The 15,502-nt window shown below is 53.7% G+C and overlaps 1 protein-coding gene across 2 annotated transcripts in view; it reads left to right on the top strand.

Annotated features, from left to right (window-relative positions):
• Positions 1 to 2,453: 2,453 nt before the first annotated feature.
• The window catches only part of PPP1R9A (protein phosphatase 1 regulatory subunit 9A), a 147,264-nt gene continuing 134,215 nt past the window's right edge, over positions 2,454 to 15,502 (top strand). The window contains exons 1-2 of one of the 2 annotated variants that reach the window (XM_038761164.1): positions 2,454 to 3,363; positions 5,167 to 6,686. In XM_038761164.1, the coding sequence (XP_038617092.1) occupies positions 5,346 to 6,686 (1,341 nt within the window). In that variant the 5' untranslated portion in view covers positions 2,454 to 3,363; positions 5,167 to 5,345. The remainder of the gene's footprint in view (positions 3,364 to 5,166; positions 6,687 to 15,502) is intronic. The other variant, XM_038761173.1, reaches the window with a different exon arrangement.

Below are 15,502 nucleotides of genomic sequence, written 5' to 3' on the forward strand. Positions count from 1 at the left end.
GGGAGGTTACAAAGTGATCAGGTTGTCCCACGGGGGGCTCACAGTCTTCATCCCCATTTTCCAGATGAGGTCACTGAGGCCCAGAGAAGCGAAGTGACTTGCCCAAAGTCACACAGCTGATAATTGGCGGAGCAGGGATTTGAACCCAGGACCTCTGACTCCCAAGCCCGGGTTCTTTCCACTAATAATAATAATGATGGCATTTATTAAGCGCTTACTATGTGCAAAGTACTGTTCTAAGCGCTAGGGCGGTTACAAGGTGATCAGGTTGTCCCACGGGGGGCTCACAGTCTTAATCCCCATTTTCCAGATGAGGTCACTGAGGCCCAGAGAAGCGAAGTGACTTGCCCAAAGCCACACAGCTGATAATTGGCGGAGCAGGGATTTGAACCCAGGACCTCTGACTCCCAAGCCCGGGTTCTTTCCACTAATAATAATAATGATGGCATTTATTAAGCGCTTACTATGTGCAAAGTACTGTTCTAAGCGCTAGGGCGGTTACAAGGTGATCAGGTTGTCCCACGGGGGGCTCACAGTCTTCATCCCCATTTTCCAGATGAGGTCACTGAGGCCCAGAGAAGCGAAGTGACTTGCCCAAAGCCACACAGCTGATAATTGGCGGAGCAGGGATTTGAACCCAGGACCTCTGACTCCCAAGCCCGGGTTCTTTCCACTAATAATAATAATGATGGCATTTATTAAGCGCTTACTATGTGCAAAGCACTGTTCTAAGCGCTAGGGAGATTACAAGGTGATCAGGTTGTCCCACGGGGGGCTCACAGTCTTAATCCCCATTTTCCAGATGGGGTCACTGAGGCCCAGAGAAGCGAAGTGACTTGCCCAAAGCCACACAGCTGATAATTGGCGGAGCAGGGATTTGAACCCAGGACCTCTGACTCCCAAGCCCGGGTTCTTTCCACTAATAATAATAATGATGGCATTTATTAAGCACTTACTATGTGCAAAGCACTGTTCTAAGCGCTAGGGAGGTTACAAAGTGATCAGGTTGTCCCACGGGGGGCTCACAGTCTTCATCCCCATTTTCCAAATGAGGTCACTGAGGCCCAGAGAAGCGAAGTGACTTGCCCAAAGCCACACAGCTGATAATTGGCGGAGCAGGGATTTGAACCCAGGACCTCTGACTCCCAAGCCCGGGTTCTTTCCACTAATAATAATAATGATGGCATTTATTAAGCGCTTACTATGTGCAAAGTACTGTTCTAAGCGCTAGGGCGGTTACAAGGTGATCAGGTTGTCCCACGGGGGGCTCACAGTCTTAGTCCCCATTTTCCAGATGGGGTCACTGAGGCCCAGAGAAGCGAAGTGAGTTGCCCAAAGCCACACAGCTGACAAGTGGCGGAGCCGGGATTTGAACCCAGGACCTCTGACTCCCAAGCCCGGGATCTTTCCACTAATAATAATAATGATGGCATTTATTAAGCGCTTACTATGTGCAAAGCACTGTTCTAAGCGCTAGGGAGGTTACAAGGTGATCAGGTTGTCCCACGGGGGGCTCACAATCTTAATCCCCATTTTCCAGATGGGGTTACTGAGGCCCAGAGAAGTGAAATGACTTGCCCAAAGCCACACAGCTAAGTGGCAGAGCCGGAATTTGAACCCAGGACCTCTGACTCCCAAGCCCGGGCTCTTTCCATTAATAATAATAATAACGATAATGATGGCATTTATTAAGCGCTTACTATGTGCAAAGCACTGTTCTAAGCGCTAGGGAGGTTACAAGGTGATCAGGTCAGGACTGACCCCGCGGACCCTGACCCTCCCCCGACCCCTGACCCCCGAGACCCCCTCGGGGGGGGGGGGAGGGCACTTGTGGGTGGGCCCCGCCCCCCCCACGCCCCTCCCCCCACCTCCCCCACGCTCCGCTCCAACCGTCTCCTCCCGCTGGGCCCAGTGGGAGCGTCGGTACCCGGAAAGTAAGGGATCGCTCCTCCGTGTGAGTGTGTGTGTGTGTGTGTGTTTGTGTGTGTGTGTGTGAGTGTGAGTGTGTGTGATCCTCGGGGATGTGTGGCTTCTTGGCTGTGTGATGGACACGAGCGGCCGTGGGCGGTTAAGGCCCAAGGTGCAGGGGCGACTGGAGTGTGTGTGTGTGTGTGTTTGTGTGTGTGTGTTTGTGGGTGATGAATGTGCGGCGGGTGTGTGTGTGTGGGGGGGGTGCACCGCGGTGTGGGCCTGCTGGCGGGGGGCGGGGGGTCATGCGGGCATCGAGACGTGGGGTGTGAATGGGGGGGACCCTGCGTGGGAGTGTGTGTGTGTGTGTGTGTGGCTGTGTGTGACTGTGTTTGTGGTGCGCGGGGGAGAGCGGAGAGGGTCGGTGCCGGGGGGAGGGGGAGGGGAAAGGGAAAGGGGTGTCCGGACGCCCGCAGTGGCGTGGCCGACGACGACGACACCGCTCCTCCTCCTCTTCCTCCTCCTCCTCCCCACCAACCTCCCCTTCTCCCTCCACCTCCTCCTCGTCTTCGTCGTCGTCCTGGTCTGGTCCTCGTCCGGTCCGGGGCCGGCCCCGGTCCTGGTTCTGGTCTGGTTCTGATCTGGTTCCGATCCGGTCCTGATCCGGTCCTCATCTGGTCCTGATTCGGTCCTGATCCGGTCCTCATCTGAGCCTGGTCCTGCTTCTGGTCCGTCCCGGGTCCCGGTTCTGGTCTGCTTCTGATCCGGTCCTGGTCCCGGTTCTGGTCTGCTCCTGATCCGGTCCTGGTCCCGGTTCTGGTCTGGTTCTGATCCGGTCCTGGTCCCGGTTCTGGTCTGGTCCTTTTCCGGTCCTGGTCCCGGTTCTGGTCTGCTCCTGATCCGGTTCTGATCCTGTCCTGGTCCCGGTTCTGGTCTGCTCCTGATCCGGTCCTGGTCCCGGTTCTGGTCTGCTCCTGATCCGGTCCTGGTCCCGGTTCTGGTCTGCTCCTGATCCGGTCCTGGATCTGGTCTGGTTCCGGTCTGGCCTTGGTCTGGTTCTGATCTGGTTCCGATCCGGTCCTGATCCGGTCCTCATCTGGTCCTGATCCAGTCCTGGTCCGGTCCTCATCTGGTCCTGATCCAGTCCTGGTCCTGGTCTGGTCCTGATCCAGTCCTACTCTGGTCCCGGTTCTGGTCCGGTCCTGCTTCTGGTTCTGGTCCTAATCCGGACCTGATCCGGTCCTGGTTTGGTCTGGTCCTGGCCCTGATCCGGTCCTGATCTGGTCCTGGTTCTAGTCCGGTCCTGGTCCTCGTCTGGTCCTGGTCCTGGTTCCGTTTTCCCGGTCCCTGTCTGGTCGCTGTCATCCCACCGCAGAGCTCGAGGCCTCAGACCCGGACGGTCATCGATCTCCTGGCGTTGGGCTGCGGGGGACCACCGCTCCAGCATCTGCTCCGGTAAGGGCCAGGGGCGCCTTGTTTGGCGGGGGGTGGGGAAGTGGGGGGTCCCCGGGAGCCATGGGAATGAAGGGAGGGGGTCCAGTCTGGTCCGGTAGTTGGCCGGTCGCTGACCCCACTGACCCCCATGCAGCCACTCATGAAGCTCGCCGTAGGCCCCAGGGAAACCGTGCGGGGGGCGTGCGATGGAGACCCCCCCCCAGGGACCCAGGAACATCCCTGTCCCCAGGTCCAACCCTGCCCAGCCACCTCCGGGGGACCCAGGGACCCCCCACCTCCAGCCCTGGGCTTGCGGCCTTCAGGGAGGGGGCTGCCAAGTTGGGGCGCTTTATGCGTTCCCCCCAACCAACAGCTGAACGCCCCCTCCTCTCCCACTCCTCAAGGATGGACTTGCACGGACCTGTGCGGGTGTGAGCGGGTGTGTATCTGAGACCGTCTGCATGTGAGTCTGTGTATCTTGTATGTTCACGCATGTGTCCGTGTGTGCGGGCGCCCGTGTGGCTTTTGGTGAAGGATGTTGGCCACGATCGTTCGCCCCCTTCCTGAAAATTGCAGCTCAGCTCGCCGATCTTCCCGGTGGTCGTCTGCGCCCCCCGGGCCCAGACCCAGATTTCTAGGAGATCCACCCAGCGCGGGAGTCGGGAGGGGGCTGCCCACAGACCCGGCCTGAAATTGGCACCTTTACCTTGTCCTCTTGGGAAGAAAAAAGAAAGAAAAAAGGGCCAGGGATGGGATGGAGTGGGGCGACCATCTGCGCCGTTGAGCTTTATTCCAGCGTATCTGGAAATGCTCCATGCCAGCCACAACGCTATTGAATCTGGGGGTGTGTGTACGTGTGTGTGTGTATGTGCAGTGTGTGGTGTGTGGTATGCGTGAGCTCACGGCATCATGGCTGGGGCTTTCAGCAGTGAGTTCAGGAAGAGGGAGGAGGAGACCGCAGATCAGCGTTTTAATGAGATGCGATGCTGTTCTGCTCCACGTTGGTCTCTCCGTTGTCTCCGGGATCATCCTCCCATTCCTGTCACCCCCACTAACTACCCCACCCCCAATCCCTCAACATGTGGAGGTCCGGTGGGCTTGTGCAGACCTGAAACATCACCAGGTCCCAGAGGCGGGGTGGGGGGAGAGTTTTGTCTGTGGTCTGCCTATGGTGGTCAGAACCGGAAGGAGGAGGGGGTTTGGGTTGAGCTCCCATCTGTGGCCTTGGGATAAAGGATTCCAAACTTTTCTTGATGGTGAAAGCATTGCGGCGGGCGAGGAACGAATCGCCCTCCGCTTGGGAGAATGCTCACGTGGATAGGAACTTGCAGGTCCACGAGACCTTGGTTCCCTGAGCTTTGGCATCCTTTCGGGCTGGGTACTGAAACAATCCAGGTTGGTACTAAAATGTCAAAGTTGGCAGTCGTGTGTGTGTGTGTGTGTGTGTGTGTGTGTGTGTGTGTGTGTGTGTGTGCGCGCGTGTGTGTAAGAGAGAGAGAGAGAGAGAGAGAGAGAGAGAGAGAGAGAGAGAGAGAGAGAGTGTGTGTCTGGGTATGCAGGTATAAGGGCCTCTTTCCTAGGAACTCAATTTCCAGGTGGGTAAAACATTTACCGACCAGGGACTATCAGAAATATATTAGATACAAGCCTCCCTTGGCCCGCTTCTTACCAGTGAGGAACTCTTGATCTGAACAAGTCCATCGACCTATTTTAAGGAGGGATAAATGGGTTTGATCAAGCAGTGAATTCTGACAAAATAAGAGTTGGCTAAATCTGCGGGGAGTTTCCTCGGTGTGATTCCCCAAACTCCATTTTCTCTCATAGAGACACTCCACGCTCGGTCTCACAGAAGCGCCCTGTTCCCCTTGGCCGGACCCTGGGCCCGCAAGGGCAGCGGAACGAAGATGACCCCTGAGGGGCAGGCGGCACCGGCCCGGGCCCGGCGGTGACGGGAGGTCTGGCCCCGGACGCTCTGTCCATGGCCCTGCGCCCCTGAAGCCAAGATGATGAAGACCGAGCCTTCTGGAGAAAGGGCTCCGCTGCGAAGCGCCTCTCCCCACCGGAACGCTTACCGGACCGAATTCCAGGCCCTGAAGAGCGCCTTCGACAAGCCCAAGCCGGAGGGCGAGGCCAAGGCCAAAGGTCAGGCCACCCAGCAGACCCGAGGGCGGAAGTATGGCACCAACGTCAGCAGGATCAAGAACCTCTTCATGCAGATGGGCCTGGAGCCCAGCGAACCAGTCCCGGCCCCGGCCAGGCCCAAGGGCCAGGGGTCCGCGGGGTCCCCTCCGCGCAGGCCCCGGCCCCGCGAGCTGGTGGAGAAGGCGGACGGCTCCGTCCTCCGGCTGGAGTCCTCCGTGTCCGAGCGGATCAGCAGGTTCGACACGCTGCCTGACGGCCCGTCTTACTCCAGGGTCACGGAGACCCGGCGGATGTTCGAGAGGAACGGGGGCCGGGGTCCAGGCTGCTCCCCAAGGAAGGAGGGGGCCGGTGAGCCCCCTGATGGCTGGGCCTCCTCCAGGTCCAACCGAGGCAGCAGCGACTCTCTGGACAGCCTGAGCTCCCGGACGGAGGCCGCGTCCCCCACCGTGACCCAGCTCAGCGCCGTCTTTGAGAATGCCGAGTCGTCCGGGGTCCCGGAGAAGCCGGGGAACAAGGAGGAGTACTCCGTGACTGGGCACTACCCGCTCAACCTCCCCGCCACCGTCTCCAGCCTCGACGCCTTTGGCCACCTGAAGGACCCTGGCTCCTGGCCCCCGGGCGGCCCGGACTCCAGCAGCCCGTCCCCCACCCGAGAGGAGGCCTCCCCGAGCCCCGAGCCTGGACCCACCGACGCTGCCCTGCGGGTAAAGGGGAGCCCGGAATCCCCGGCACCTGCCCAGGAAGCTCCGGAACCAATGGACCCCTGTCATGAGGCCGAGAACCCCGAGGCCGAGGCCGGACCCCCGGAGGGCTCCGGACCGCCATCGCCCCAGATCGAGGCCCCGGGGGACAGCGGCGAGAGCAGGCCATCAGAGGGCCCGCGGGACCCCGTGCCCGGGGATGATGGCCTCCAGGCCGGGGCCACCCCGGACCCCTGCCCTGGTGACGCCAGTGGCCGGGACGGGCCTCAGGACTCCAACGGGGAGGCCAATGCCCACGTCTACATGCAGAGCGACTACAGTGTCTACCGGGTGCGCTCCAGGTATAGTTCGGACTGGGGAGAGACGGGCACCGAGCAGGACGACAGCGACGAGGGCAACTACTACGGGCCGGATGGGGAGTATTCCGAGATCGGCGGCCTGCCGGAGGAGGAGGAGATTCCAGCCCACCGGAAGATTCAGTTCAGCCGTGCTCCGATTAAGGTAGGCGTCCGTGTGCGTGTGGGGGGCTGTGGGGCTGTGAATAGGGAAGGGTCTTCCCTCCCCTAGGTTGCTGCTCCAGATGTCCGTCCGTCCATCGGGCCCAGAGCCCGCTGGGCAACTAGAGGGTGTAGAGGTGAGCAGGGCGGCCACGTGGCACCGGTCCGACTGAACCAGCTCCTTCCTTTCTTCCTTCCTTCCCTGCCCCACAGTCAAGATGGAGGATGAGTGGGCCGCTGCACTCAGGTGTCAAAGGGCCCAAAGCAGGGACACCGGGGGAGGTCAGCAGGTGTGTTCCGGCATCTTCTCAGTTGGAAAAATCATCAACGTGCCACGTTCTTGACAGCCGTTCTCACCCGACTCGAGTTCCGTGATGGAGTCATTTCCCTAGAGCCAACACTTGTAGGGCGTGACATGCCACAGTCATTAAACCATCAATCTGATCTCTGAATCGCTCCTTCTCCCCTAATCGCTTGTTCTCCCCCGCTGGGTACTCGGGCAGTCAATCCATCGTTCAGTGGAATTTATTGAGCACTTACTGTGTGCAGAGGACCATACTAGGTGCCTGAGAGTACATGATAGAGCAAAGTAATAATAATAATAATAATGGTATGTGTTAAGCGCTTGCTATGTGCCCAGCACTGTACTAAGCACTGTACTAAGCACTGGTAGATATACATGCAAATCGGGCTGGACGCAGTCTCTGTTCCACGTGGGACTCCCATTCTCAATCCTCATTTTACATATGAGGTAACTGAGGCCCAGAGAATGAGGTGACTTGTCCAAGGTCACACAGCAGACTTGCGGTGGAGCCAGGATTAGAACCCATGACCTTATGACGCCCAGGCCCCAGGCTGTAGCTGCTACACCATGCTGCTCCTCGACAGGAGGCCCGATACCTGTGAGGAGTTTACAGGCTTGAGGAAGTAGGACCTTTCTCCTGGGTAATTGGTGTAGGGACACTGAGCTCTTTTATTTTCTTGCTGACACGAATGCTTATTAGTAACAGCAGAGAAGTAGTGTGGGCTAGTGGATAGAAACCAGAAGGACCTGGGTTCTAATCCTGGCTCCAACACTTGTCTGCTGTGTGGCCTTGAGCAAATCACTTCACTTCTCTGTGCCTCAATTCCCTCATCTGTAAAATGGGGATTGAGACTGTGAGCCCCACGGGAGGCAGGGACTCGGTCCAACCCAATTTGCTTGTATCCACCCCAGTGCTTAATACAGTGCTCGGCACATAGTAAGCGCCCAACAGTTACCCTAATTAAATACCCCAAAGCACTTATGTACATATTTGCAATTTATTTATTTATTCGTATTAATGTCTGTCTCCCCCTCTAGACTGTGAACTCATCATAGGCAGGGAATATATCTGTTTATTATTTCTTCGCACTCTCCCAAGCACTCAGTACAGTGCTTTGCACATAGTAAACAATAAATACGATTGAATGAAATTCCATTAAAAAAAGAAAAAAAGGGTTCAGTGATGGAGAAGGGAAGCAGGGGCCTAAGGTTATTATGGAGGCATTTGGGCATGCTTTTAATCTCTGGAAATTAGGACTAGCCCAGGGTGAATCTAGGTTAAAGAATTAAGGTGATTGCATGGTAGCATTGATGGCATGATCATTGTTGAAGTTTAGAAGTGAAGGCTTGGCTTAGACTGAGCCTATGTAATAGGTATCTGTGCTGAGCCTGGATTTTTTTGGTCCCGTCCTTGATTTTTGGAATCCGTTCCACTTCTCCGGTGTGTGATGTTCCCTGGTGGACTGACCAGTCAGCTGGATTTCTGAGTGGATCTGTGACCTTTGGGCATTTGCTATTCACCCCACCCTCAGCTCCGCAGCACTTAAGTACTTTATATTTTAGATACTAGAAATTATTTATTTATGTTAATATCTATCTCCCCCTTTAGACTGTAAGCTTGTTGAGGGCAGGGAATACGTCTGCCAACTCTGTTGTATAGTATGCAGTGGCCTACTTGATAGAGCACGAGCCTGGGAGTCCGTGGGATCTGGGTTCTAATCCTGGCTCTGCCACCTTTCTGCTATGTGACCCTGGGCAAGTCACTTTACTTCTCTGTGCCTCAGTTCCCTCAGTTCACAGTAAGTGCTCAATAAATACTGTTGATGGAGTGGGGAGTGTCTCTCCTCCTGTGCCCATTTCCTTTAGAAGCTCTTTATGGGCAGGGAATCTGTCTACCAACTCTGTTTTATTGTACTCTTCCAAGTGCTTAGTACAGTGCTCTGCACACAGGAAGGGATCAGTAAAGAAACATTGATGAATTACTTCCTCTCAGGAGAGTGGCAGGGCTTCAGCCAGCACTGAGCACCGTTCTTTTTTTTTAATAGTAATTTTATAAGTGCTTAGTCTGTGACAGGAACTGTACTAAGCACTGGGGTAGATACAAGATAATCAGATTGGATGCAGTCCACATCTCACATGGGACTCAAGGTCTTCATCCCCATTTTATAGATGGATTAACTGAGACTCAGAGAAGTGAAGTGACTTGCCCAAGTTCACACAGCCGACAAATGGAAGATCTTGCTTTTTGGTCACTCTGGGTCCAAGCGAGGCTGGGAGGGCATGAGCCGTGAGCACGAGGGCCCAAAGAGCACCCCAACCTTGTGATGAGAAACGTCTTCCTAATCTCTCTTGCTTTGAGATGATTTGAGGAAGCGAAATCCCCCAGGAACTTTTGCTTTCCTTTCGCTCAGACGGGGCAGAGGTCCCAATGGGATCGAGCTCAAAGGAGGAAAGACCGGGCTGGACGCCGTCACCAGCTTCAGAGCGGCCCAGCGCAGGCTTGGCGCGTCCTCGGCCCAGTTTGAAGGGGCCTCAACACCCCGGGGTCCAAGGGCTTTTACTAGCCGGGACAGGCACCAGGACGCCGCCCTCAGCAGAGAAAGTCTGTGGCTTATTCTGTCAGCTATGGAGTAAATTCAAATTAGGGTCCTCGGAAGTCTTTAACTAACAACAGGAGATTAAGAAATAAACGTCAACCAGGTCTGGACGGAAAAAGGAGAGCACGTTGCTATTTTTATTTCTATGGCCCAAGAAAGAGGAAATGAGGGGATAAATGAAACCAGTTCCTACAAGAACGTAGAGCGGGTCTCAAATATTTATAAAACGAGAGCGAGTAAAGAAAGCATTGTGTTTTCATTGGCCAGTGCCCAGCCATTGTTGAAGTGGACGGTTCTCTCCGGCTGGGCCCGGCCCCTTCTCTTGATGGGAGACCAAGATGGCTGAGTCTCCTAATAATAATAACGATTGTGGTATTTAATGATAATGGTATTTGTGGAGTGCTTACTGTGTGCCAAGGACTGTTCTAAGTGCTGGATTTATGAGGCGCTTACTCTTGTGCCAGTTACTGTACCAAGCGCTGGAGTAGATACAAGCTGATTAGGTTGGACACAGTCTCTGTCCCATGTGGGGCTCACCGTCTTCATCCCCATTTTACAGAGGAGGAAACTGGGGCCCAGAAAAGTGAAGTGACTTGCCTCAAGGTCACACAGCAGACAAGTGGCGGAGTTGGGATTAGAACCCGGGTCCTCTGACTCTCAGGCCTGAGCTCTTTCCAACAGGCCACGTTGCTTCTCAAGCCTCCTGCTTGGCCTGCGCCATTTCTGGGAGTGGGAGGCTCTAGAGAACCTGGAAAGCTGTGAGGCTCTGGGGCGGGGGTGGTTGGCACGGATAGGAATTTTATGCTTTTTTTGCACTTCACGCTCAGGTCAACTTGTCCATATCTCTGCCTCTAGTTGGGAGTGCCCCTCGACTCTGCTTGATCACTAGATACAGTCAATCAATCTTATTTACCGAGCATTTACCGTGTGCAGAGCATTGTAATAATAATAATAATCATGATGGCATTTATTAAGCGCTTACTATGTGCAAAACACTGTTCTAAGTGCTGGGGATGTTACAAGGTGATCAGGTTGTCCCACAGGGGGCTCATAGTCTTAATCCCCATTTCACAGATGAGGGAACTGAGGCACAGAGAAGTGAAGTGACTTGCCCAAAGTCACACAGCTGACATGTGGCGGAGCCAGGATTTGAACCCATGACCTCTGACTCCAAAGCCCATGCTCTTTCCACTGAGCCACTCTGCTTCTCGTAAGCAACATGCTTGGATTTCCACCCTTTATTCACCCCACCCTCAGCCTCAGAGCACTTATTTCCATATCCGTAATTTATTTATTTAATATTGTCTGTAAGTACTAAGCACTTGGGAGAGTACAATAGTTGGTACACACGTTCCCTGCCCACAGTGAGTTTACAGTCTAGAGGGGGAGACAGGCGTTAATCTAAATAAAGAGATTACAGACCTATGCATAAGCACTGTGGGGCTGAGTGAGGGGTGAATAAAGGGTGGAAATACAAGGGCAAGGGTGACACAGAGGGGAGTGGGTGAAGACGCATAATGGAAATAGCTTGAGTGAGGAGATGGGAGGCCTAGGCCCTAGTCCCAGCTCTGCTACTGGCCTGCTGAGTGACCTTGGGCAAGTCACCGAACCTCTTGGGAACTCAGGGTCCTCTTCTGTGAAAAGGGGATTCTAGCCCGGCCCTCAGTGAATCAATCATATTTATTGAGCTGTTACTGGGTGTAGAGCACCGTACTAAGCACTTGGGAGAGTACAATATAACAGAGTTGGGAGATACATTCCCTGCCCACAAGGAGCTTACAGTGTAGAGGGGGGAGACAGACAGTATTAAATAAATAAATTACGAATATGGACATAAGTGCTGTGGGGCTGACGGTGGGGTGAATAAAGGGTGGAAATCCAAGTGCGAAGGAGATGCAGAAGAGAGTGGAAGAAGACGAAATGAAGGCTTAGCCTGGGGAAGGCCTCTTGGAGGAGACGGGCCTTCGATAAACCCTGTAGGGGACGTCCTGCCTCTGATGAGATGATTTTAGCCCAGAGCACTCCCGTAGTAAATACCGTAATTATTATATTATCGCTTATCGGATTCATAACGCATTCTCTTGGGGGTCTTTGGCAATGCCTCGTGATCCCCTAAGCCGGGAATTTGTCCTAATTTTTCACTGCAATCTAACCTAATTCCTCCCGGCCCCCGCAAGGGAGATGGACTGTGGCAGCCGCCACCACCCTGCTGTACACAAATGACCCCGCCGAACCCCATGGAGTCCCTTTTCATCCCTCTTCTCAGCAGCGCCCGCTGGAATGCTGGCATCCCACTCTCTCCCCCACCCCCACCCCTGGGTGCATTTCTTCCCAAGTGTGACTGTGCAACCCTTCAGCCATCTGGCTGGCTCTCCTCGGGAACCTCTCCAAGTGGCTTTGATGCCCGCGTGTCACCCTGCTCCCAGCTCCGTTGGGCAAGGCCGGACCTAGGCCGGATGGAGCCGAAGGGTCCCTTGTTACCCGCTCCCGGGCACCCACCCCGATTCTCACATTTTGTCAGCTGCGGCTCTACAGCGGTTGCCCTGCCCCAAAGCCAGTCACCACGTTGGCATTTGTTTCCTGCCACCACCTGGATTTCAGAGAATCCTAGAGCTGGGACGAACTTCTTGAGGTCATGTGTTCCAGTCCCCTGCCTCTGGACAGATGAGTTATTAAGTCATCAGGACAGGTGATAATAATAATAATGATGATCATCATCATCATAATGGTGTTAGGCATTTACTGTATAATAATAATAATGATGGAATTTATTAAGAGCTTACTATGTGCAAAGCACTGTTCTAAGCGCTGGGGAGATTACAAGGTGATCAGGTTGTTCCACGGGGGTTCACAGTATTAATCCCCATTTTACAGTTGAGGTAACTGAGGCCCAGAGAAGTTAAGTGACTTGCCCAAAGTCACACAGCTGACAATTGGCAGACCTGGGATTTGAACCCATGACCTGTGACTCCAAAGCCTGGGCTCTTTCCACTGAGCCACGCTGCTTCTCATGTATGTCAAACACTGTACTAGTGCTGTGATAGATACAAGATAATCGGGTTGGACACAGTCGCTGTCATACATGGGGCTCTCAGTCTTAATCCCCTTTTTACCGATGAGGGGACTGAGGCCCAGAGAAGTGAAGCGACTTGCCCAAGGTCACACAGCAGACAAGTGGCGGGGCTGGGATTAGAACCCAGGTCCTTCTGACTCCCAGGTTCATGCTTTATCCATTAGGCCATGCTGCTTCACACATCAGGTGGGGGGGTGTTCTTTTTTTGGTAAAGCCTTCTGTCCAATCTAGTCCTCCCGCATCCCCTGAGCCATCAGGCTGAGTGGCGCTGGGAGGGCGTAGGGAGGGAGAAACAGGCATCCCCCTCCATGGGAACAGAACTTTGTGCACACAGTCAGCGGCCAAGCCTCTGGACGGACATTTCAGGCCGGAGAGCCCATGTGCAGGAATGAATTCTGGTGCTAGTGGCCAGCGCAATGCTGCTTGTACTCCCACTCAATCGTATTTGTTGAGTGTTCACTCTGTGCAGACTGCTGTATTGTTCTTGGGAGAGTACAGTATAACAGGGTTGGTAGATACGTTTCCATCCCACAGTGAGCTTACAGTGTAGAAGGGGAGACCGACGTTTGTATAAATAATTTGTAGATATGTGCATAAATGGGCAGCGAACACATCAACTAATTCTGTTGCATTGTACTTTCCCAAGCATTTAGTAAAGGGCTGTACATAGTAAGTGCTCAATAAATACCATTGATTGATAAGTGCTGAGGGGCTAAGGGAGTGGTAAATGAAGGGTGAAAATTCATTCATTCATTCATTCAATCGTATTTATTGAGTGCTTACTGTGTGCAGAGCACTGCACTAAGTGCTTGGGAAGTACAAGTTGGCAACATAAAGAGATGGTCCTTACCCAACAACGGGCTCACAGTCTAGAAAGAGGAGACAGACGACAAAACAAAACATGTGGACGGGTGTCAAGTCTCCCTTCTCTCTTTTTACAGCCCACCCCGCACCCTCCGCTCCTCTGCCGCTAATCTCCTCACCGTACCTCGTTCTCGCCTGTCCCACCATCGACCCCTGGCCCACGTCATCCCCCGGGCCTGGAATGCCCTCCCTCTGCCCATCTGCCAAGCTCGCTCTCTTCCTCCCTTCAAGGCCCTACTGAGAGCTCACCTCCTCCAAGAGGCCTTCCCAGACTGAGCCCCTTCCTTCCTCTCCCCCTCGTCCCCCCTCCATCCCCCCCATCTTACCTCCTTCCCTTCCCCACAGCACCTGTATATATGTATATATGTTTGTACATATTTATTACTCTATTTATTTATTTATTTATTTATTTATTTATTTTACTTGTACATATCTATTCTATTTATTTTATTTTGTTAGTATGTTTGGTTCTGTTCTCTGTCTTCCCGTTTTAGACTGTGAGCCCACTGTTGGGTAGGGACTGTCTCTATATGCTGCCAACTTGGACTTCCCAAGTGCTTAGTACAGTGCTCTGCACACAGTAAGTGCTCAATAAATACGATTAATCAATCTGATTGATTGAAGTCATCAGAATAGGTAGAAATAAAGCTAGATGCACATCATTAACAAAATAAATAGAATAGTAAATATGTCCAAGTAAAACAAATAGAGTAATAAATCTGTACAAACATATATACAGGTGCTGTGGGGAGGGGAAGGAGGTAGGGTGGGGGGAATGGGGAGGAGGAGAGGAAAAAGGGGGCTCAGTGTGGGAAGGCCTCCTGGAGGAGGTGAGCTCTCAGTAGGGCTTTGAAGGGAGGAAGAGAGCTAGCTTGGCGGATGTGTGGAGGGAGGGCATTCCAGGCCAGAGTTAGGATGTGGGTCGGGGGACAACGGCGGAACAGGAGAGAACAAGGTACAGTGAGGAGGTTAGCGGCAGAGGAGTGCAGGGTGTGGGCTGGGCTGGAGAAGGAGAGAAGGGAGGTGTGAGGTAGGAGGGGGCGAGGTGATGGAGAGTCTTGAAGCCGAGAGTGAGGAGCTTTTGCTTGATGTGTAGGGTGACTGGTAGCCACTGGAGATTTTTGAGGAGGGGAATAACATGACCAGAGCATTTCTGCACAAAGATGATTCGGGCAGCAGCGTGAAGTATAGACTGAAGTGGGGAGAGACAGGAGGATGGGAGATCAGAGAGGAGGCTGAAAATCCAAGTGCCACTTTCGAAGCCATATCGAGGCCCATCTCCTCCAACTGACCTTACCCGTCTAAGCCCTCATTTCCTCTTCTTCCATTCCCTTGTGCGTCACCCTGGCGCAGATGCAGACTCCTTTTCATGTCCGTCAGATATGCAGGGGAGGGCATTTCAGTCCCGAGGAGGCGTGATGTGGGTGAGAGGCCAGCGGTGAGACAGACGAAATTGGGGTACAGTGAGAAGGTTGCCATTAGAGGAGAGAAGTGTGCCGGCTGGGTTGTAGTAGGAGGTGAGATAGGAAGGGCAAGGTGATTGAGTGTTTTAAAGCTGTTGGAAAGGAGTTTCTGTTTGATGTGGAGGTGGATGGGAAACCGCTGGAGGTTCTGGTGAAGTGGGGAAACACGAACTGAACACTTTAGAAAAACGATCTGGGCAGCAGAGAGAAGTATGGACTGAAGTGGGGAGAGACAGGAGGCAGGAAGGTCAGCAAGAAGGCTGATGCAGTAATCAAAGTGGGTTAGGATAAGTTATTGTACTAACGTGGCAGCAATTTGGATGGAGAGCAAAGGGCGGTTTTGAACAATGTGAAGGTTGAACTCTCATTCCTCCCTACCACCTTCTCTCTGGGGCCTGCGGTTCTATTCAGTTCAGTTGTATTTACTGAGCACTTACTGTGTGCAAACACTGTACTAAACCCTCACTTCCTCTTCTCCCACCCCATTCTGCGTCACCCTGATTTCCTCCCTTTATACAC

This window comes from Tachyglossus aculeatus, chromosome 2, assembly GCF_015852505.1.
Source record: "Tachyglossus aculeatus isolate mTacAcu1 chromosome 2, mTacAcu1.pri, whole genome shotgun sequence".
Taxonomy (NCBI): Eukaryota; Metazoa; Chordata; class Mammalia; order Monotremata; family Tachyglossidae; genus Tachyglossus; species Tachyglossus aculeatus.